The following is a 22,821-nucleotide window of genomic DNA, read 5'->3' as shown; positions in this document are numbered from 1 at the left end:
CTTCTACTTACTCACTGATGCCTTATTTCCGTATCTGGAGACCATCAACATGGCTCAGCAGAGGTGGCCTGTTGCCCACTGGCATACAGCAGCTGACCCGCCCCTGGTTACAGACTTCACCTCAATGAGAGGGGCTGAGACCACTGCCTTTAATAGCCCATTTGCCCATTCAATCCAACCTAGAAGGATGGTCTCAGCTTCCTCATCTGAAAAAATGGAACCAAGAATACCTACCCTCAGGGAGCCACTGTAAAGATTAAATTAGTTTTGCATATGTAAAATTCTGAGAACCACGAATTGAAAGTGGTGAGTACTGGGCAAACATTAGTTCTTAGCATTCTTAAATATACTCAGCACAGAACTTAATAGTGCGAGACTGCTGGGGTTTGACTCAGGAATTTTTTCATTACTAAATGTGGACCGTGAGCAAGTTCCTCTGCCTCTCTATGCCTCGGCTTCCCCGTGAGTAAAACTCACAGGGTTGTTGCGGAAGACTAATCATTTCCTAGAAAGAACTTGGCATAGTTCCTAGAACATAGTCAGTGCTTTGTAAATATCAGTGAATGTTATTCGCCTTCTGTGATGTGGACTGCATGAGGCAGCTATGTGAGGAGTCCCTTTCGTCCTTAAGGAGCTTATGAGTGAAGTCGCTCAGTCGTGTCCGACTCTTTGCGACCCCATGGACTGTAGCCTACCAGGCTCCTCTGTCCATGGGATTTTCCAGGCAATAGTCCTGGCGTGGATTGCCATTTCCTTCTCCAGGGGATCTTTCCAACCCAGAGATCGAACCCAGGTCTCCCGCATTGTAGACAAACGCTTATAGTCTAGATCAAGACATAAGCAATGTACACCAGCAGGGAAGAATCTCTCAGAACATGGTACATGCGATGGTTCTGCAACCATGCAAACAGTATTTTTCTCTAACGTGCTCACATACAGGCTAATGGAGTTCAGAATGTTCTGAGTACAGGGAGCACTGGGCAAGTGCCCTCTTCTCAGCCACCCCTTCCTAGGAGTCCCAGGTTGCATTCAACTCTCAAGGCTAATCATTTCAACAGTTCTGGAAAGCACTGCAGCTTCAAGAATAGGCAGAGAGGGGACTTCCCTTGTGGTCTAGTGGTTAAGAATCCACCTGTCAACGTGGGGGACACAAGTTCAATCCTGGTTGGAAAGATCCCGCATGTCTCTGGGCAGCTAAGCCCATATGCTGCGACCACTGAAGCCTGCGTGCCCTAGGGTCCATGCTCTGCAACAAGAGAAACCACCTTAACAAGAAACCACCACAAGGAGAAGCCAGTGCGCCACAGCTAGAGAGTAGCCCCCGACTGCTGCAACTAGAGAAAGCCTGAGCGTAGCAACAAAGACCCAGCACAGCCAAAAATTAAAACACATAAATCTAAAAAACTTTAAAAAATAAACGATAGTAGTAGCCACTGTCCTCAGTTCTCACCGATGGACCCGTAAGAGTATAAGACACACAAGTCTCACTGAAGTGTTGCAGAAAACCAATTTAGTTTCACACAAGGGGTAGGGGACTAGGAGTACAAAAGCGTTCCAACACTCTGGGCACAGAACTTGCTGGAAGTGCCATTTTAAGTAACTTTTAAAGCCAGCTGCTCCAGTACTTAAAAGGAAACATGATGCTGAATATAACAATTGAAAAGGGAATTGTAAGCATCACAAGGTATTAATTAATCCCATGATGCAAGATTCCTCCTGCTTAGATTACCTCTGCTTAAAGAAGTATTTATCCAAGAAATTCAGAGAAAGACCATGAAGACAGACAACATACTGTACTTAAGAGTCTGTGATTTTTAATCCGAATGAGGATTAAAAGGCTGGAACAAATGTGATGGGGGCATGTACCAGAAGCCAGTTAACCCCTCCTTATTCCTTCCCGAGGAGGCTGACAGCTATTTTAAGTCCACAAAGCAGTCGCACTGTCTGATTTGCAACTTTAGGAATCAAGAATAATACAGTAGCTACATTTTTTTAAGCAGATATGTAAAATGAAGATAATACACTACCAGGCCTTTGATTCATTAGGGAAAAAAAACAGAGTATATGACAATTTTTACATTAAACCATGCACAGATGAAATTTAAATTGCAATCTGCAGGGCTAAACAACAATAATAAAAATAGCGACCCACTCATTGCCAGGCACTGTCCTGGGTATTTGCATACATAACTCGTTTTCTCCTCTCATTAACCCTATGAGGCATGTGACATTTGTATCCTCTTTTTACAGAAGCAGATGCTAAGGGAGAAATGTTAACTAACTCAAACAAGTTCGCACAGCAAGTGAGGGACAGAGCCAGGATTTGAACTCAAATACAATTTGGCTCCTGAATCCATTTACACTATGCTGTCAATCAAATTCATGTTATAAAAACTATAAGATAAAAAATAAGAAGAGGAGATCCAACCAGTCCATTCTAAAGGACATCAGCCCTGGGATTTCTTTGGAAGGAATGATGCTAAAACTGAAACTCCAGTACTTTGGCCACCTCATGCGAAGAGTTGAGTCATTGCAAAAGACTCTGATGCTGGGAGGGATTGGGGGCAAGAGGAGAAGGGGACAACAGAGGATGAGATGGCTGGATGGCATCACTGACTCGATGGACATGAGTCTGAGTGAACTCCGGGAGTTGGTGATGGACAGGGAGGCCTGGCATGCTGCGATTCATGGGGTTGCAAAGTCGGACAGGACTGAGCGACTGATCTGATCTGAGGGGAAAGGGTATCAAATCATTAATAACAACATAACAAGTTGAAAATATTTTTTACTGATAAATGACAATTATCTACTCTTAAAATTGGCCATATGTTCTACAATCAAAGATTCTAAGTCTGCTGCATGTTCATCACTGGAATTTCATTTAATTCAGGGGAAATGTTTACCTGGCACTTTCTTTGGAAGGCAGTGGCATTCTGTCAGGTGGGGATGGGGGAATACCTCCTGGGATCAGGGACTAGTCTCACTGAGGCCTGAGAGTTACAGGTCTAAAGCAAGAAAAAAAAAGCCAGAGGCGATCAGAGCCAGCTGAGGCATCTCCCGCCCTTGGGTAATACAGCAGGGTCCTGGCAGTCCTTGTAGAGAGCACCTTAGAATTATATTCATTGATTCAAAATACATTTTTTTCTATACGCAAGGCACTACAGTCAGCAATGCAGAAGACACGAGGGGGCAGAGTGGCCGGGACCCTAAAGATGACCACTTGGAGGGGTGAAATCAGACAAGGGCAAGCAGCTATAATGCATACCAGGGTTGAGTCAGTTCCTGCCACATAGAAGGAACTAGTAACATCCACTTCACAGAGTGACAGTGGGCTGGGCCTGAGATACAGACGGGGAATCACAGGAAAGGTTGAGGGAATGGTAGGTACGAGTGATTAAAGAGAATCACTCAAAACCAGAGAGCCCTGAATATCAGGCTAAGAATTTTTGACCCAATATGGTAGGCTTAGAAACTTTTAGTGTTTTGAGTAGAAGGATATCACAATCCATATTTCAGAATAATTAACAGAGCAAAAGTTTACAGGATAAAGTAGAGGTCTCCAGAAAGTAATTGAAACAGTATGGTGAGAGGTGGTGTCCATTTGAACCAGCCAGAAATGAGAAGGAAGAAGCAGAATGCCTGCATGGATATCACTGTGAAACTTCAAGGATGCAGCAACTGACTTGAAGTTGGGGGCAGGGGATGTCTGGGAAGAGCCTGGCCACAAAAGTTACTCAATCCATAGCTGAGTTCACTGTTATACAAAAGGATTCAAGCACTGCTCCAAAGTGTCAATCCTGGTGCCTGAGAGGATAGTGGGGTCATCTAAAGAAGTATAAAGTGTCAGAGAGATTTGAATTCAAGATGATTGAGTGATAGGATTAGCAACATGTTCAGTGGGGTAGAGCCAGCCAGCAGGAAGCTAAAAGAAAGATCTGGAAACTGAACTGGAGTTGAAGATCCAGGAGCCAACATACGTAAGGAGAAAGGATGGAATCAAGCATTCACCAGAGAGGTCAATGAGCGGAGAAAGAGCAAGCAGCAAAAGGAGAAGGTACAGATGGGGGGCTATGCCCAGCCAACAGAGAGCCTGCAGAGAGCTGAATGGGGCATCCCAAGAAAGACAAGGACTGCTGCTCAAGAAGAAAACTCAAAAAGGTGGAAGACAGAGAAGGGTGACAATCGAACAATTCCTATATGGCGGGCAGAAGTGGGAAGGACACAGCCAGGGACTGATGAACATTGAGAAACTGCAGAGAGTAGATCACTCTGTCAGGAGGCTTAGCCATGAAAGGAAGAAGACAACATGCTGATGAATAAAAAGGTGGAGAGAAGAGAGTTTTCACATAAGGGAAGGTCACAGCACACTCCTGGGCAGAGGAGTGAGCCAAAAGGAGGGAAGATGGAACCTTGCAAACATCCGGGTGGGGAGTGATGGAGACTAAGGAAAGGTGGGCTAGCAGCAGATGGAGGGCCAATGAGTCTTAAAAAGAAAAAGGGGGAAAAAATTTAATTCTACTTCATAATTTAAAACTTTGGTGTTTCAAAAGCATACCAGGAAAGCAAAAAGACCACCCATAGAATAGGTGAAAATACTTGCAAATTTACATAATGAATTTGAATACAGAACACATAAAGAACTCTTACCCCATGGCAATTAAAAAAAAAAGACAATCCAATTTAAAAATGGGCAAAAGATCCGAACAGACATTTCTCCAAAGATTTGCAAATAGCCGATAAATGGCCATGAGAAGATGTTCTATATCGTTGGTCATCAGGGAAACACAAATCAAAACCACAATGAGATACCACTTCATGCCTACTAGGATGGCTAGAATCAAAAAGGTGGGTTCAAAGAAGTGTCAGCGAGGATGTGGAGAAATCAGAAGCCTAACACGTTGCTGTGGAAAACAAAAATGCTGCAGCCACGCCAGGAAAACATCTCCTTCTGCTTTATTGACTATGCCAAAGCCGCTGACCGTGTGGATCACAACAAACTGGAAAAGTCTTAACAAGATGTACCTTATCTGCCTCTTGAGAAATCTGTACGCAGGTCAAGAAGCAACAGTTAGAACTGGACATGGAAGAATAGACTGGTTCCAAATCGGTAAAGGAGTATGTCAAGGCTATATACTGTCACCCTGCTTATTTAACTTATATGCAGAATACATCATGTGAAATGCTGGGCTGCAAGAAGCATAAGCTGGAATCAAGATTGCCGGGAGAAATATCAATAACCTCAGATATGCAGATGACACCACCCTTATGGCAGAAAGCAAAGAAGAACTAAAGAGCTTCTTGATGAAAGTGAAAGAGGAGAGTGAAAAAGTTGGCTTAAAGCTCAACATTCAGAAAACTAAGATCATGGCATCTGGTCCCATCACTTTATGGCAATAGATGGGGAAACAGTGTAAACAGTGACAGACTTTATTTTTCTGGGCTCCAGAATCACTGCAGATGGTGACTGCAGCCATGAAATTAAAAGATGCTTAGTCCTTGGAAAAAAAGCTATGACCAACCTAGACAGCATATTAAAAAGCAGAGACATTACTTTGTCAACAAAGGTCTGTCCAGTCAAAGCTATGGTTTTTCCAGTGGTCATGTATGGATGTGAGAGTTGGACTATAAATAAAGCTGAGTGCCAAAGAACTGATGCTTTAGAACTGTGGTCTTGGAAAAGATTCTTGAGAGTCCCTTGGACTGCAAGGAGATCCAACCAGTCCATCCTAAAGGAAATCGGTCCTGAATATTCAATGGAAGGACTGATGCTGAAGCGCCAATACTTTGGACCCCTGATGCGAAGAACTGACTCATTTGAAAAGACCATGATACTGGGAAAGATTGAAGGCAGGAGCGGAAGGGAATGACAGAGGATAAGATGGTTGGATGGCATCGCCAACTCGATGCATATGAGTTTGAGCAAGCTCCGGGAATTGGTGAAGGACAGGGAAGCCTGGTGTGCTACCATCCATGCGGTCACAAAAAGTTGGACACGACTGAGCAACTGAACTGAACACTGGAAAATATTGTGGGAGTCCCATAATGGTTAAACACAGTTACCATACAATCCTGCAATTTCACTCTTAGCTATCTCCCCATGAGAAATTTAAGCATGTATCACACAAAACTTGTACTCAAAATGTTTACAGAAGCATTATTCATAATAGTTGAAAAACAAACAACCTAAATGTTCATCAACTGATAAATGGATAAAATGTGATATATCCATATGATGGAATATTACTTGACCATAAAAAGGAATGAAGTCCTGATACATGCTACAATATGCATGAATCCTGAAAATATTATGCATAGTTAAAGAAGCCAATCACATAAAACCCACATACTCCATGCCTCCATTCATATAATATGTCCAGAATAGCCAAGTCTAGAGACAGAAAGTAGATTAGGCATCGCTTAGGGCTGAGGTGAATGGGGAAAGAGGAGGATGATAGCTAAAGGGCACAGAGTTTCTTTTTGAGGTGATGAAAATATTCTAAAATTGACCATCATGATGGTTGCACAACACTATGAACATATTAAAAGCTACTTAATGGTATGTTTAATCAGTGAATTGTATGGTATGTGAATTATAGCTCAATAAAGCTATTAGGAAAAAGGGAGTGGAGAAAAGAATGAAGTTCTTTTTCCAAAAACAGGGGGGGAAAAGTAGCAGAGACCAAGCCCATAGTGTCAAGTAGGAAAATGGGAGGGGCGGAAAGGGTGGTGGGCAGGGCGCCAGGCTGCTGGGAGAGCAGAAGTGCGGCAGGAGGTCCCTGAGGAGCTAAGGGCAGCCTCAGCGCAATGAGGGACAGGAGGCAGGCAACCGTGATCAAAGAAAGCATTCTGAAGATCTGACTTCTGGAAGCAGCACGTTATGAGTGAGCCATAATAAACAGCCAATCTGATTAGGGTCCTGGATATGGGTGATTGGCAAAGGGCGCATGACACAGACAGTGTCATCTTGACCACTAAATGGACTAATGGGACATTCTGGGCAAAGGAGATGTGGCAGCATCATGGGACGTATTGATAGGATAGAAATAGATTTGCTCATCAAGTTCTAAAACACCAGCTGTGGAGTAACACCCTAGGATGCCTGAGAGCAAAAGCAGGGTGAATAAAAACAGGTATCATTTCTAAGCAGTACTGTATCTTTGAGACTCATCATCCCCCAAAGACTCATCTGGTCCAGGCAGAAGGTAACAATGGATTTTAAAGCATCTGGACAAATCCCTACTAAGGTGAAATAACCTGCACTTCAATGATGACATCAGTGAATACACATTAGATAGAATATGATGGAATTCAGATGAGGGCATCTATCTCAATCTGTACTTGTCCACAATCCTGGAAGGCAGGACTCTTGCAGGTTGGGGGGGCGGGGGTGGAGAGGCTGTGGGGAGCACACACCCAGAACATATCAGTGTTGGTTCTGATCACAGAACCAAAATCACAGCTTATTATGAAGCTGTTAGGTTAGGTTTGAGTTAGAGTACCCCATTTACAGCGAATCAATGTATGTAACATCCTAACCTGGAAGCCTCAAGACAGTGTGTTTAAGATTCATCCACAGGAAACCTGTGGTGTGGGGTTATTGGAATCTCTAAAATCCACAACCACATCATCAGCCAGTCAAGCCATTTAGCAAAGAGGGAAATAATGACTAGAGAATTCAGTTCAGATTTGACCAAAAACTTGCAAAGCCCCCACATCGCTCAGCAATAAGACAATATATTTACAGCTTTCAGAATTTTTATAATTGGTCATTTCTTCCACTTAATACTTTGCTACTGTTGGCTATATATATATATATATGTACCTGATGTTGGGGGAAGGAGTTATACACAGACGCATGAGACCAGGTCCTCAAAGAACACTCATCATTGGAGAAGACATACAAAGAAGGGAGAGAGCACAAAATTTTATGGTTGACCGTGACCCCAAGGTGGCTTCAGAATTATCTCACCCCATGTGCACTCTTGCACAGTGACCGTGACACTCTCCTCCAAGAAGTGAAGTCTCCTTCTCCTCCTCTTGAACCTAAGCCTGGCTATGGCCTGATCTGACCAACAGAACGCAGAAGTGATTCTGTGTACCTCGGAGGCCAGGCCTTAAGAGCTCCCACCTTCCCTGCTGGAAACATTCCCTGTTGAAAGCCAGCTGCCAGATCAAAGGGCCACCATGCTATGAGGAGATCCAGGCTACCCAATGGAGGGAACCACCCACCACATGGAGGACCACCATGGCACGAAGTGGCGCCTTCTAGGACAAGCCCAGCCACTGCAGAATGAAGCCGAGTGATCCAGTCAGCACCACGGTGAACACAAGAACAGCCCGGCAAAGCCCTGACTGAATTCCTGGCTCATGAATCATGAGCAGATTAAACAGACCTTGTCTTAAGCCACTGAGTTTTGAGATAGCTTGTTACACAGCACAGATAACTGAAACCAACGTGAAGCCAGGAAACTAGGAATGAGTCCTGTTTCTGTTCTTACCTAGCTACGGGTCCTTGGGTCAACAACTTCCCCTCTGGACCTCAATTTCCTCATCTGTAAAATGAGGAAGTTGTAGGAGTGAGCTAAGGTGCTTTCTATTTCTGATAGGCTGTGCCATACACGCCCAGATCAGTGAGTGCTTAGGCGATGAGGACCGGGAATACAGAGGCAGCTACCAGGGTGAGGTGAAGGAGCGGCGCACTAGGACTCAAAGCGCTGCAACATGAGACTTAAGTGAGGTAGCACCTCAAACGATACATGGTCCATAGTAAGTATTCACTAAATATCAGCTATAATCATTATCCTCTCATCAGTTCTGTGACCCTGGACAAGTTAATCTGATTCCCATTTTTTTCATCTGAAAAATGGAAACAACTCTAATGTTCCCCCTGCCACATAAGGAAAATTTTTTGTGTGCAAAAGTCCCATGAAAATCAAAAATCAACCTACAAATGTAAAGCATAACTGTGCTATTAATACCCTTAACTTATTATCATTATCTGATGATAATTATCATCAGAGGTCTTCTTCGCACCCAGCAAGCAGAGACAGTCAGTTGATGGCACTGGCTATCAGGAAGGTATACTGAGAGAGGGAAAGAGGGGGGCAGACAAAAAGGAGCCACAAAGGCTTTCAAGCCTAGAAGGATGTCTACCACCCACCCATCAGCAATGGTGAGTGAGCCACGTGCCCTTTCTGACACAGAGAGCGGTATCCCTTAAGAGCAGCTCCCAGCCCAAGCTTATATCTGGAAACAGCCCAGCACTAAAAATTTGAATAATTTTCTACATCAGAGTCAGAGAGGCCAGCAACCTAAGGATGCCCCGCCGGTGAACTGTGAATCAGACCAACCGCCCAGCACAGAGTGAACATTCCATAAAAATTAGTAAATGAATGAGCATTGGATTTGAGAGTCTACATCAAAGCTCCCAGGTTTAAACCATAGCTCTGCCATACACAGAGCTAAAGCAGGCAACATATCCTCCTTGGTAAGATGTAAGGAGACGCACCTACACAGACCTCCAGGGAAGCAGTGAGAATCACATGAAGTACTGGAGGTGAAACACCTCTAGGATTCTGCTTGATAATTAAATGGATGGTGTGGTTTTTAAGTGCACAGAACCTCTGACGCCCAGATGCCTTTCAGTTCCTAGCCATAACCTTTCAATCTCTGCAGCACCCGGAAAATGAACGCATCCATCCAAAAACGCACTCCATCCAGTGTTGATCCTGAAAAACTGCCAGCCCTTGGGAGGCAAAGATCTGGGCTCATTTTCCAAGGGTACTTGACAAGGCAGCATGGATACATTTACATTTTACAGCCTGCGCTTTTCCAGAACAAGGAATGAGTGTGGCGTGTATTTAACCCTGAAATGCCAGTAATCATGCACTTCCATGGATGCTGCTCAGGAGGGATGTGAAAACCAGCCAGACGAGGCACTTACCAGATGTTCACGGGAAGAAAAGCTTCTACTTCCACCTCTGCTCAGGTCTCAGCTGACATGATTTGAATGTACTGGTGTCCAGCATCGATTACAAACAGCTGAGAGTTAGGACCCAGTTCTCAAAGTCAGCCCTGCCCTTTCTTCCCCACTTCACCATTCTCAAAGCAGAACCCTTGGTGTGCTGCACCCCAAATCTGTAATGGGAACACAGCCAGGACCAACTGTGGTTCCCCCTCCTCTTATCGAGCACCACTGTGTATGAATCCAGGGAAGTTACCATAGGAACCACACCACCAGTATTTCTCCAATTCTGGTCCCAGTCACCTGCATGAAAGCTCCTGGAATGCTCCCTAGAGGTGCACAGTCCTGGTCTCTCCCCAGATGTGTCAGATTAGAATTCGGGGCGGCAACAGAGTTTTCAACAACCTCACGTGGTGATTCTTACGCACGCTAGGTTATGAGTCCTAGCTAGGACCAAACTAGCAGAGACTGTGAGAAAAGAATTAAAAGGTTAAAAACACTTTAATCCTGATCTCTCTTCTGCCACCCAGCCTTGCAAAGCAGAGTATTGGTGAACCAAACAAGACCAAAGCCAACTGCCCAGTTCATGCGTGTCCGAGAAAATTAAGTCATGATGTGATGAAAACTCATACCTTAAAATTTAAAAACCTGCTTACCAAAGCAACAGGCCCAGACAAAAATTAACCTATCTGATCTGGTATCAAACCAACCAGATCTATTCTGAGAGAAGCAAGATAAGATCTTGTCTACAGCCCCACTCTGGTCCCAGCCATACCCAGTAATTCAGTTCTGCATTCCACTGCAGGGCTTGATGTCTAGGGGAACAGGGGGTGTCCTCCTAGTTCTAGCAAATATGGTTGGGGGAAGGTTATTCAGGAAGCAGGAGAAAAGGTAAGATTTAACATCACCAGGAGAAGGGGAAAAAAAAGAGATAACTGACTGCACTGGACTCACATCAGACACTCAAAAAGATGTCTCATGAATTGAAGGAAATAGCCACCTGATGGAGTAATCCTTGCCTGAAATGCTTAACACCTTACCTACAAAGTCATGAAGGAGAAAAAGGGGACAGAGAGTAAAACTGCCTCCATGTCGAACGCATTACCTTTCCCAAACCAGCAAGACACAACCGGCCAGTGACAGGCACACAGTAGGTGCTGAGCATCCTTAAGTCTTGAGGGGAGAACGTCAAGAAGCATGAAGAAGAGCAGAAGCACTGCTCCCTTGTGATGGGCAGGAACCCCGGCTGCAACCTCGGAAACCAGAACTCCTCACTCTGGGAAGTGCATGACAGGGGGCCAGCCTTATTCACACCTGATGGTGCAGTTCAGAGGCTTCCGCCCCACCCCCTCTCCCAAGGACGGACCTGGGGCTCTGAGCTGAAAATGCCTGTTGCCGCTCCCCCCCCCCCGCCACCCCCACCCCCCGACAAATTCTTCAGCAGCAGTCCCCTACTAGCTGCTGAAACTTCACATTACGCCACAAAACTAGCAACTGGGCAGCTTTCACCACACCTCCCCCTTCAATGACTGGCACTTGCAAAGGAGTCGTGGCTAATAAGGCATTTAGGAAGTGACTCTGACACCTGGCTGGGGTTACCAGGAATCTAAAAACAAACCCACCCCTGTATTATTTTCTTCAATCAGGAAGCAGGTATTCCCCTTATAAAAGACCTTCCTGAAAGCACCTCTCCCACGAGATCCCAACAGGTAAATGACACCAAAGCTTCCCTAAAGCGATTCTAAAGAACCAAGTCCAGGCTGCGCTCCCCGACTGGCTTGTTCTCAGAAGGAGGGATCCGGGAAGTAACTCAGTGAGTCCTGGGTGGGTAAGGATGGGGCAGTTTGCAGGTGGGAGGAGGGGGATGAAGCAATACCGCTCAAACTTTGCAGTTACTCTTTAGCAGTTCTGGGCAGGAACCCGCGGAATTCCATACAGGGAAGGGGAGTCATCCTCCCTAACAGAAAGGCCCCCAAATCAGCCTAACCCACCAGCTCTGCGTCCGGGATGGCTGCGCATCCCATCCGCTCAGACATGCCCCCTCCGGGACAGTCCCTTCCCCGGGGCCCCTCACCTTGGCCTCGAAGCAGATGCCGTGCTGGAAGGCGTCCTCGTTGTGCAAGGGGATCCGCAGGTCGTGACCATCGTCCACAAGGTTGTACTTGGTTTTGCTGGGCATGGTGACCCGCGGTGGACCGGCTCCTCCAGAGGCGGCGGTGGCAGGAAGGAGCTGGCGAGACCGCGGGGAGGGGAGGCGGGAGCCGGGGGCGGCGGCGCGCGGAGGGGGCGCAAGCGGAGGGTCGCCGGGTTGGAGGCGCCCCGGCCGCGCGGCGGCCGTGGAAGCCGGGACTCGGAGAGACGCCGAGGGCCGGGCTGCGCGGATGCGGGCGACGCGAGCGGCGCTGTGGCCGCGCAATTCCTGCCGGCGAGGAAGGCGGCGGGGGCGGCGGTGGGAGCGGGCAGCGCGGCGCCCAGGCCGGGGGAGGGGAGCGGTGGGCGCGCGGCCCGCGCTGGGACTGGGCGCGGCGCTGGCCCGGGAACAGAGGCGCGGACAGCCCGGGACGAGGAAGAAAAGGCGGCGGCAGCGGCGGCGGCGGAGCTGGGTGCCTGTCACGGAGACGCCGGATCAGCCGCCGGCGAGCGACTCCTCCTGCGGGGCGGGCCCGGGCCGGCTCCTCCCGCAGGGTGCCCAGGCTCCGCCCGCCGCCGGGCCCGCCCCCGCGCTGCCCGCCGAGCAGGTGAAAGTCCCCGGGAGCGTGGCGCCCGGCTCTACCCGCGTACTGGGGCCGGACCCCTGGAACTTCGCCCTGACCCTGGACAGCCGGTGTCCCAGGAACGCAGGCTCAGTCCTGTTTTTGTTTTTTACAGTCAGAATCTGAGCCAGGCTGCTAATAGTTAGCAGCAGCGGCGCCTTGGGTTTTCTGTTTTTGTTTTTGGAGGGGGGAGGGGCTGGTGTTTATTGTTTTGTTTTTATGTTTTACCAGGAAGGCCCAAGTCCTGGCCCGTGTGTATTCAGAACATTAATTCTGAGAGTTTCCTTTCTCTGGAGAATCAAGACTGCACCCAAATGGAGGACGATCGCAGGTGCTTTGTGTTCGTTCCTTTGGGCTGTTTTGTGACTTGTATTATTGGAGGGTTGTGGGGATGCCTTTGGGGGTGGTTTTAGTGTTAATATTAAAACCATAAGCCTCATGGAAATGGAATAGGCCGATGAAGCGTACTAAGGACAAAAGAGTCCACAACGTTTCTATTTTTCTTAACCTAAAGCTGGTTGTCGACAAAATGGGCTTCCAAGTTGTTATTACTCTTCCTATCTTAGAAAGTGCTTCAGTTCAATTTGCTTATTGTTAAGAAGCGGCCCATTCACTTTTCTCCTTTACACCAAGAGTTTTTTTGCCATGCAAAAATGTGCAAAGGAAGGGCAGGGCAAAGGGATAGTTTGTGACCAATTATGTATCAGACCCCATGGGTAGAGGAACATGGTTTAATACTACCGGCGAGTCAAAAGTAACCAGACAGTCTGGTGCCAAAGCTAGCCCAACGTGAGATCACTGAGAGCCAATGGTCAGCAACTCTGCTGAATTCAATTTAAACCTACTAATATCTTGCGGACACATCCACCAGGGACAACTTGACATAGAGACACTATTGTTGTATAGTCAAGGCCCCAAAAGCATCACAATAAAATTACTTCCAAGAGGCATGTCTTCCTATAATATTTCTGTGATAGATTTATATAAGAGAATGCATTACTGTCATAAATCTATTTCTTATTTTGCCCCATAGTGCTGAAGTACAATTGCTCTTTCCTATATGTTGCCTGATCCCTACCTGCTGAAATTACTGGTCAAGATGTAGCCTCTTCTGGGATATCTCCTTATATGAAAGAAAGCTGATGACTAAAACAAATTAATCATATACCTTCTGCTGTATAAACTGTATTATATTCATAAATATTAGTAAGAACCAAAAATAATTTGCATGGAGGAAATGCTCCACTAACCTTTTTATAAATACAGGACATGAAAGTCTAATCAAGCATGTGTGACTCTTTGAATGTCACCGTGGTTTTAATATGCATCGTAATGCCCTCTCTAAAACCTGGCACAGGAACTCAACAACTAAAAGGCAAGACCTTAAGTAACTATTTCCTTTGCATCTCATATTCCCACCTGAATTTAAACTGGATGCTTGGGGCTAGTGCACTGGGACGATCCAGAGGGATGGTATGGGGAGGGAGGAGGGAGGAGGGTTCAGGATGGGGAACACATGTATACCTGTGGTGGATTCATTTTGATATTTGGCAAAACTAATACAATTATGTAAAGTTTAAAAATAAAATAAAATTTAAAAAAAAATAAAATAAAAAGTCTTCTGAACTCCAAAGCCTCTATTTTAATAGATTAACTTGGGTCCCACTGGAATGCTACATTTACCAGAATTTTGTATCTAACTCTGTAACACATTCTTTGTACACCAGACACAAAAAGCTTAAGCTCCACAGATATTTCAGGATCTAGTACAGAGACTGCTACATAGTAGACATCCAATAATTATTTATGGAATTGGATAGTAATAATAGCTAATATTCATTGAACTTTATGTGTCAGGCATTGTTGTTAGAGCCTTGCCTGTATTATCTCATGTAATATTCACAACAACCCTAAGGTAAGCCCCATTTTATGAAGAAACTGAGGCAGAGAGGATTACATAACTTGCCCAAGGTCACACACGTAGAATGGAAAGAAGCCAAAATTTGAATCCAATCCTTTGTCAAGGAGTGTTTCCATTAGCCTGGATTGCCGTAAAAATCTTACTGCAAATGACATGCATATCAAATGCAGGGTCCATGTTTTATTTAGGTGTTTTTTTGTTGCTAAGCTATATTTGCTTCGCTTCAGTTAGATGAAATGTTCCTAAAAGGAGGGGTCTGTCCTCTGCTTTGGCCTCCACTTACTACAACATCAGAGCCACACAGGCACAAAAACACCCTTCTTTCAGAAGCAATGGACATCCAAAGTGATTTTTTTTTAAGCAGATATTTCGATCTTGTTTTTGCACCTTTAAATACCATTGAACTTCACTCACAGTATTTCCAATTTTTTTATCTCTTAAAGTGAATGATAGGTACATGTATCATTTTTCATATCCTTTCCTATTTTAAACACTGCATAATACAATTTTAATCTGATATACATTTAATTGAAAAATAGATTGCTAAAGCATACAAAGCTTCTTATGTTAAATTTTATTAAAATTTTGTTTAAAAATGAATTGGAAAAAAATCCTAACTTGGGACTTAAGAAATGGAAACTACTCAGAGATCTTCTAATCCAGTTCCTTCATAAATCCAAAGGAATAGAAACCCAGAGAGGTTAATTTGCCTAGTCATCACTATAGGCTGAAGAAGAAGTGAAGTCAAGTCACTTAGTCATGTCTAACTTCTTGCTACCCTATAGACTGTAACCCGCCGGGCTCCTTTGTCTATGGGATTCTCCAGGCAAGAATACTGGAGTGGGTTGCCATTTCCTTCTCCAGAGGATCTTCCCAACCCACAGGTCGAACCTGGGTCTCCCACATTGCAGGCAGATTGTTTACCCTCTGAGCCACCAGGGAAGCCTAGATCTCCTACTCAGTAATCTTTACAAATATGGATTTAAAATAAATTGATGGCAAACTTTATTCTTAGCACATTTAAAACTGAGAAAATTAGGTTTTGATCATAAAATACCTGCTTTGCTGTGCTAAGTACATCCTATGCTTTGTCTCACTTGATATATGAGGTAGGTACTGTCAGTACCCATTTTAGAGGTGAGGAAACTGGGGCTGAGTGAGAGAAGTAGCTGGTGGAGGTTAGAAAGCAGTAAGTCCTAAAAATCCTTTCATGGCTATAACCAAGAAAGAATGAAGAGTATGTCAGCTTGCTCAGTACTGCTCAGATACACAAACAGAACTCATAAAATCTTCTTATAAATAATAATATTAAATGTTAATATGTAATGGTTTCTTTCCATTAGCTAACACACTTACTCCTTGGAAGGAAAGTTACGACCAACCTAGATAGCATATTAAAAAGCAGAGACATTACTTTGCCAACAAAGGTTCGTCTAGTCAAGGCTATGGGTTTTCCTGTGGTCATGTATGGATGTGAGAGTTGGACTGTGAAGAAAGCTGAGTGCTGAAGAATTGATGCTTTTGAACTGTGGTGTTGGAGAAGACTCTTGAGAGTCCCTTGGACTGCAAGGAGATCCAACCAGTCCATTCTGAAGGAGATCAGCCCTGGGTGTTCTTTGGAAGGAATGATGCTAAAGCTGAAACTCCAGTACTTTGGCCACCTCATGTGAAGAGTTGAGTCATTGGAAAAGACCCTGGTGCTGGGAGGGATTGGGGGCAGGAGGAGAAGGGGATGACAGAGGATGAGATGGCTGGATGGCATCACTGACTCGACGGACATGAGTCTGAGTGAACTCTGGGAGTTGGTGATGGACAGGGAGGCCTGGTGTGCTGCGGTTCATGGGGTCGCAAAGAGTCAGACACAACTGAGCAACTGAACTCAACTCAACTCAACTCAACTCCAAAAAGCTCTGATTATTTTTTAATGGCACCATTTTTACTTGACAGTGTCTCCATAGGCACATAGATTTAGAAATCATTAGCCCGTTTTAAAAGGTGTCAGTAAAAATATTAAGTGATTTCTCTGCCATCCCCCAACAATATCCTCTATCACTAATAGTCTCTAACCCAAGTTTGGTTTATTATGATCTTTTATTTTGTAAGCAACAATTTTCTTTGGGCTGCGCTGAGTCTTCATTGCACCTGTGGGCATAGTAGCTGCAGTGCATGGGAGCTTGCTTACCCCGCAGCATGTGGGATCTTAGTTCCGCATCCTGGGATCGAACTTGCATCCCCTGCCTTAGAAGGCAGATTCTTAACCACTGGACCACTGGGAAGTCATAAGCAACAATTTAGGACATTTGTCCCGTAAAAAAAGGTTATTCTAAAAGGTATTGCATATTTTGATGCTGGCGTACATGTGTTTCCCCTTGTGATTGAAATTGACTCCCCACACTGGTAAGTAATGAGGGGTACCCCATTACAAGAGTAAGCTACATTTCTTATTGAGTCATTTATTTCTATTTTAAAGGTAAGTTTGGGGAGTTTCCCTGGTGGCTCAGTGGTAAAGAATCTGCCTGCCAATGAAGGAGGCACGGGTTCAATCCCTGGTCAGGGAAGATCGCACGTGCCACAGTGCAACTAAGCCCTTGTGCCGCTCCATAGCTACTAAGCCTGTGTTTTAGCGCCTGGAAGCCACAAGTACTGAAGCCTGCGAGCCCTAGACCCTGTGCTCCTCAGGAAGAGGAGCCATCGCAACGAGAAGCTCCTGCACTAGAGAGCCTCCACTCACCACAACTAGAGAAAAGCCCATGCAGTAATGAAGACCCAACACAACTAATAAATATTTTTTCAGAGTAAGTCTTTTTCTACAAAATCATGCAAGTTATATTTTTATAAATTGAATACTTTTTCTAATCAGCTTCCAGATGGAATGCTTTCTGGGTTCCCAGCTTTCCTCAGCAGCTCACGAGTACAGGCAAAATTAGAGAAAGGGGGAATGCAGGCTGAGTGGGAGGCAGTGGCTGGTGACCTTCCCTCCATAGCGCTTTTCCCACCTGCCCCTGGGCCAGAAAGGCAGGAAGCAAATAGCATGGAAAGGTACAGCTACTTTCAGAGGGCCCGCAGGCTGCTTCACAACCTCCTTTCTCTTGGAACACTTGTGGGGAATTAAAAGATCTAGAGAAGGGAGCCAGGTCTGAAGAATTTTGAGTTGAAGAAAGATGGTTGGGTTTCCCTTTCTCTTGTACATTCTTCTAAGAATATTTCTTGGATGGTGTAGCCATTCCCAGCTTCCAATTCAAAATATTGTTTTTCAAGTTAATAGCTGTGTTTCTTGGCCCTGCCTAATATTTCAGGTGAGAAATAGTTATTGATGCAACAGTTTTTGGTCAAAAAGCCTTTTGATTAAAGGCAATCATATTTAACAAATATTTCTGCTATAATACTTTCCCAGGGGTAGCAGGATTTATAAGAGAGTTATATACACCCTTAATGTGACATACACTTTTAAGTGCAAAAAGTAATTGAAGTATGATCAAAGTATAAAGTGAGAGACATCATTTCTAAGTGTCATGGAGGGAAAGGAGGAATAAAGCCCATTGGAACCAGCATGGTCAGGAAAAACTTCAAGAAGGAGGTGAGACTGATTATTAGAGAAATGCAAATCAAAACTACAATGAGGTATCACCTCACACCTGTCAGAATGGCCATGATCAAAAAGCCTACCAGGAATGCCCTAGCGGTCTGGTGGTTAGGACTCCGTGCTTTCACTGCCAAGGGTGCCAGTTCAACTTATTATCAAATAAAGAATAAAAAGTCTACGAATAACAAATGCTGGAGAGGGTGTGGAGAAAATGGTACCCTCCTACACTGTTGGTGGGAATGTACGTTGGTGAGGCCACTATGGAGAACAGTGTGGGGGTTCCTTAAAAACTAAAAATAGAATTACCATATGACCCAGCAATCCCATTCCTGGGCATATATCCAGATAAAACCATAATTCAAAAAGATCCATACACCCCCAATATTCATAGCAGTGCTATTCACGATAGCCAAAACATGGAGACAATCTAAATGTCAATCAGCAGATGAATGGATAAAAATGACATGGTACATGTATATAATGGAGTACTGCTGCTGCTAAGTCGCTTCAGTCGTGTCCGACTCTGTGCGACCCCAGAGACGGCAGCCCACCAGGCTCCCCCGTCCCTGGGATTCTCCAGGCAAGAACACTGGAGTGGGTTGCCATTTCCTTCTCCAATGCATGAAAGTGAAGTTGCTCAGTCGTGTCCGACTCTTCATGACCCCATGGACTGCAGCCCACCAGGCTCCTCCATCCATGGGATTTTCCAGGCAAGAGTACTGGAGTGGGATGCCATTGCCTTCTCCGAATGGAGTACTACTCAGCCATAAAAAAAGTACAAAACAATGCCGTTTGCAGCAACATGGATGCAACTGGAGATTATCATACTAAGTGAAGTAAGTCACAAAGAGAAAGACAAATACCATATGATATCACTTACATATGGAATCTAAAATATGGTACTAATGAACCATCTACAAAACAGAAGCAGATTCGCAGGACTTTCCTGGTGGTACAGTGGATTGGAATCTGCCTGCCAATGCAAGGGACATGGGTTTGATTGCTGGTCCAGGAGGATTCCACATGCCATGGAGCAACCAGGGCCTGCATGCGGCAACTACTAAAGCCCGTGTGCTAAGAGCCTATGTTGCACAATAAGAGAAGCCACTGCAGTGGGAAACCCACACACCACAACAGAGTAGTTCTGGTTCACTGCAACTAGAGAAAACCCACATGGCAAAGAAGAGCCAGTGCAACCAAAAAATTAATTATTTTAAAAAGGAAACAGACACCAAGATCAGACTCGTCATTGCCAAGGGGGAGGGAGGTAGAGGAGGGAGAGAGATGTGCTGGGAATTTCAGATTGGTAGATACAAACTATTACATTTAGGATGGATAAGCAACAAGGTTCTACTGTATAACACAGGGAACTATATTCAGTCTCCTGGGATAAGCTATAAAGGAAAATAATATTTTAAAAAGAATCTATAAAACGGAGTCACTTTGCTGTATAGCAGAGATTGGCAGGACATTGTAAATCAACTGTGAAGTGAGATGAAAGTGAAAGTCGCTCAGTTGTGTCCAATTCTTTGTGACCCCATGGACTGTATTCTCCAGGCCAGAATACTGGAATGCATAGCCATTCCCTTCTCCAGGGGATCTCCCCAACCCAGGGATTGAACCCAGGTCTCCCAAATTGCAGGCAGATTCTTTACCAACTGACCCACCAGGGAAGCCCAACTGTACTTCAATTAAAAAGAAAGACCAGTCATCCAGATTGGATGGGAGGGAGAAGAAGAAAGAGGTGAGGCTTCAATCCAGCTTGGAAAAGGGAAAGGATTTTAGTAAACAACGGAGCAGGAGGTGAGCAGAAGACACAGAAACAGGGTCTGTAGAGACCTTAATCTGCAAAGTGTCTGCAAAGCGGACAGTGAGGAGATAAGCTTGCAGGATGGAGAGTTCTTACTGGGGCACAGGGTGATAAGACTACCAGCCAATCTGGAGGCAGCAAAGGAGGGCTTCGATGTGGGGCCGAGATGGCAGCCTTCCGTGGGAAATGTTTGAACTGGGATATGACCCAGGGTGCTAATTCAGAGAGATTACCCTCCTACCCACCCCCACCAAAAAAGTAAAAGAAAACAACATATGTTTCCTGACCCTTTTGTTTAAGCTACAATTGAAAAATGGCACTTAAAGCTAGATGATTGGATTTTCCATATTATAAGAGCACGCGAGGAGTGGGCCAGCCAGGCCTTGTGCCGTTCTCCTTGTGCACAGATAAATAATGGTGAAAACAGACAAAGCTGCAACCAATTATGCCTTAGGATAGTGGGTCCCAAAGTGCCTCCACACTGCTCGCTTCCAGATGCTGGTTTCCAGTTCTTGCTTCTAGTCCACTTTAGCTTTGGGCCTTCTCCTGGACTGGCAGTTTGAGTCTTATTTACATGGGCCATTAGTTTTGTTTTGTTTATTTGTTTGTTTGTTCATTGGTTTGTTTTAGAGCTCCATAATGGCAAAGAGAATTTCTTTAGTTTAACTGCTCCACTGAAAACTGATTTCTAGAGCCTTCACTTTTACCCCTCCAAACTTAAGTCTCTGTCCCTAAATCTGGGATGACTTTTCATTAGTTATCTATTTAAAACACCAAGTAAGCCCAACTGTTAAAGTTGGAGCTTGTCTACTCAACTATTAATAAATCTACCCTCTCACTGTAAATGATCCTGGTTCCTCCTTATAAAAGCCACATTCTTCAGAAAGGATGACACAAGCGTTGTGAAAAGACCACGCAAACACTTGGAAATGCAATATAAGTAAATATTTTATTTTCAGATCTCTCTCTGGAGGTGTAAATCTTTTAAGCAGCTTTGTAGCTACTTAAAAAATAAAGCTTCCTCCAGAGCCCCCACTAGTGTGCTTTAAAAAAATAAGGAAGAAAGAAGGAAAAATATGGATGTGCAGTGCACCCAGGTCCATTTGGGCATTTAATTTTCCTTCCCAGGTCCTGTATCACCCACTTGGGGCTTCATGTGTGTGAGTTCAGTTTCAGTTCCCCCGGACTCTGATTAACATAACAGGTTCTCTCCACACGCTAATGCTGCCTTTTGAAATGCACACAAAGGGAGTTGCACTACGTTTTTTAAAACGCACAAGCATTTCAGGATAACTAACAAGTTAAATGTGCAGGCTGTATCCAGATCCAGCTTTAGCAGTTTTCCATCATTAGCAACTGCCTCATTCCCTTAAAAGGTCTTGTAATCTCTTTTATAAATCCCTTGACATCACCAGCTGGCCCCTCTCCACCCCACTCAGAGCATTTTTCCTGAAACAGTGCTGGAGGGGCCTCAGAATTTTCCACCTCTCTGAGCAGCCAGGGCAATACCATTCACTGGCCAAAGGCAGCCTCTGTAATCTGAGCTCCATATAGATGATAACACTTTAATTGCAGCCAAGCTTAATTCAGAACAAATGTTCCTCAAGTCCGTACCTTTTTGGAGAAGCAACCCAGGCGAACAGCTAGAGGAGCGACAGAGTTGAGGTGAGGGCGGGAGGGGTGGGATTTGTTAACGCACACCTGACTGGACGAACATGCTGAGCACATTACTAATACGCTACTGTGGCCCCATCATCCGCCTCCGTGTGGCCCATGTCCACTCCCGGGACAGGGGCATCATTCCCTGTCTCTGCCTATTGCCCATGACCACATGTTCCAAGAAAGGTCCTTGCTAAGCCTAATGGTGGAATAGGGTATTCTAATCACTCAAATTTTCTGGTTAGTGGGAAGTTACCGTGGATATAGGGTTGACGAATGAGAATAAGGGACTTCCTTGCCAGCTAAGTGGCTCAAACTCTTCGCTCCCAATGCAGGGGGCCTGGGTTTGATCCCTAATCAGGGAACTAGAGCCTGCATGCCACAACTAAGACCCAGCACAGCCAAATAAATAAATAAAAGTGTTCTGTGCTTCCCAGGTGGCTCTGTGGTGAAGAATCCACCAGCCAAGGCCGGAGAAGCAGGAAACAGGGGTTTGACCCCTGGGTCAGGAAGATCCCCTGGAGGAGGAAATGGCAACCCACACCAGTATTCTTGCCTGGAGAAATATTGATTGTCCAGATAAGAATACTAGAGTGGATTGCCATTTCCTCCTCCAGGGGATCTTCCTGACCCAGGGGTCAAACCCATATGTCCTGAGTTACAGGCAGATTCTTTACCTTCTGAACCACCGAAGAAGCAATGGAATATTATTCAGCCTTAAAAAGAATGAAATTGAGGCATGTTCAACATGGGTGAACCTGACTACATGATGCTAAGTACACCAATCACAAAAGGACAAATAGTGTGGGGTTCCATTGTATGGGGATCCTAGAATAGCCAAATCCATGGGGACAGAAAGTATAATGGAGATTACCAGGGACAGAAGGGTGGGGAGAATAGGGAGTTATAGTTTACTGGGGACTGAGTTTCTGTTTGGAATGATGAAAAAATTCTGGAGATGGATAGTGGTGATGGTTGTACCACAATATGAGTGTGATTAGTACCGCAGAATTGTGTATTTTTAAGTGGTGTAAGTAGCCTTTTAAAAGCTTGTTTCTGGAGCCATTGTATCTTTAAGCAAGGTGTTTTGGTTTCTTGTGGAGCTGCAGAGTCACTGTTAGGAATATCAGT

At 45.0% G+C, this 22,821-nt stretch overlaps 1 protein-coding gene across 5 annotated transcripts in view; it reads right to left on the bottom strand.

The window, feature by feature from the left end:
• LOC147377050 (uncharacterized protein C1orf226 homolog) overlaps positions 1–12,613 on the bottom strand; it is a 361,444-nt gene extending 348,831 nt beyond the window's left edge. For 2 of the 5 annotated variants that reach the window (XM_086393791.1, XM_086393793.1), the window contains exon 1: positions 12,039–12,613. In XM_086393791.1, the coding sequence (XP_086249917.1) occupies positions 12,039–12,143 (105 nt within the window). In that variant the 5' untranslated portion in view covers positions 12,144–12,613. Of the gene's footprint in view, positions 1–11; positions 10,266–12,038 lie in introns of those variants that run through there. The other 3 variants (XM_086393800.1, XM_086393790.1, XM_086393798.1) reach the window with 3 other exon arrangements.
• Between the last annotated feature and the right edge of the window lie 10,208 nt (positions 12,614–22,821).

The sequence above is a fragment of the Bos grunniens genome, chromosome 3 (assembly GCF_055505025.1).
Source record: "Bos grunniens cultivar Pamir isolate PY7600 chromosome 3, Bosgru_T2T1.0, whole genome shotgun sequence".
NCBI lineage: Eukaryota > Metazoa > Chordata > Mammalia > Artiodactyla > Bovidae > Bos > Bos grunniens.
The sequence above is the reverse complement of the archived record's forward strand: the minus strand, read 5'-3'. Positions and strand labels throughout refer to the sequence as shown.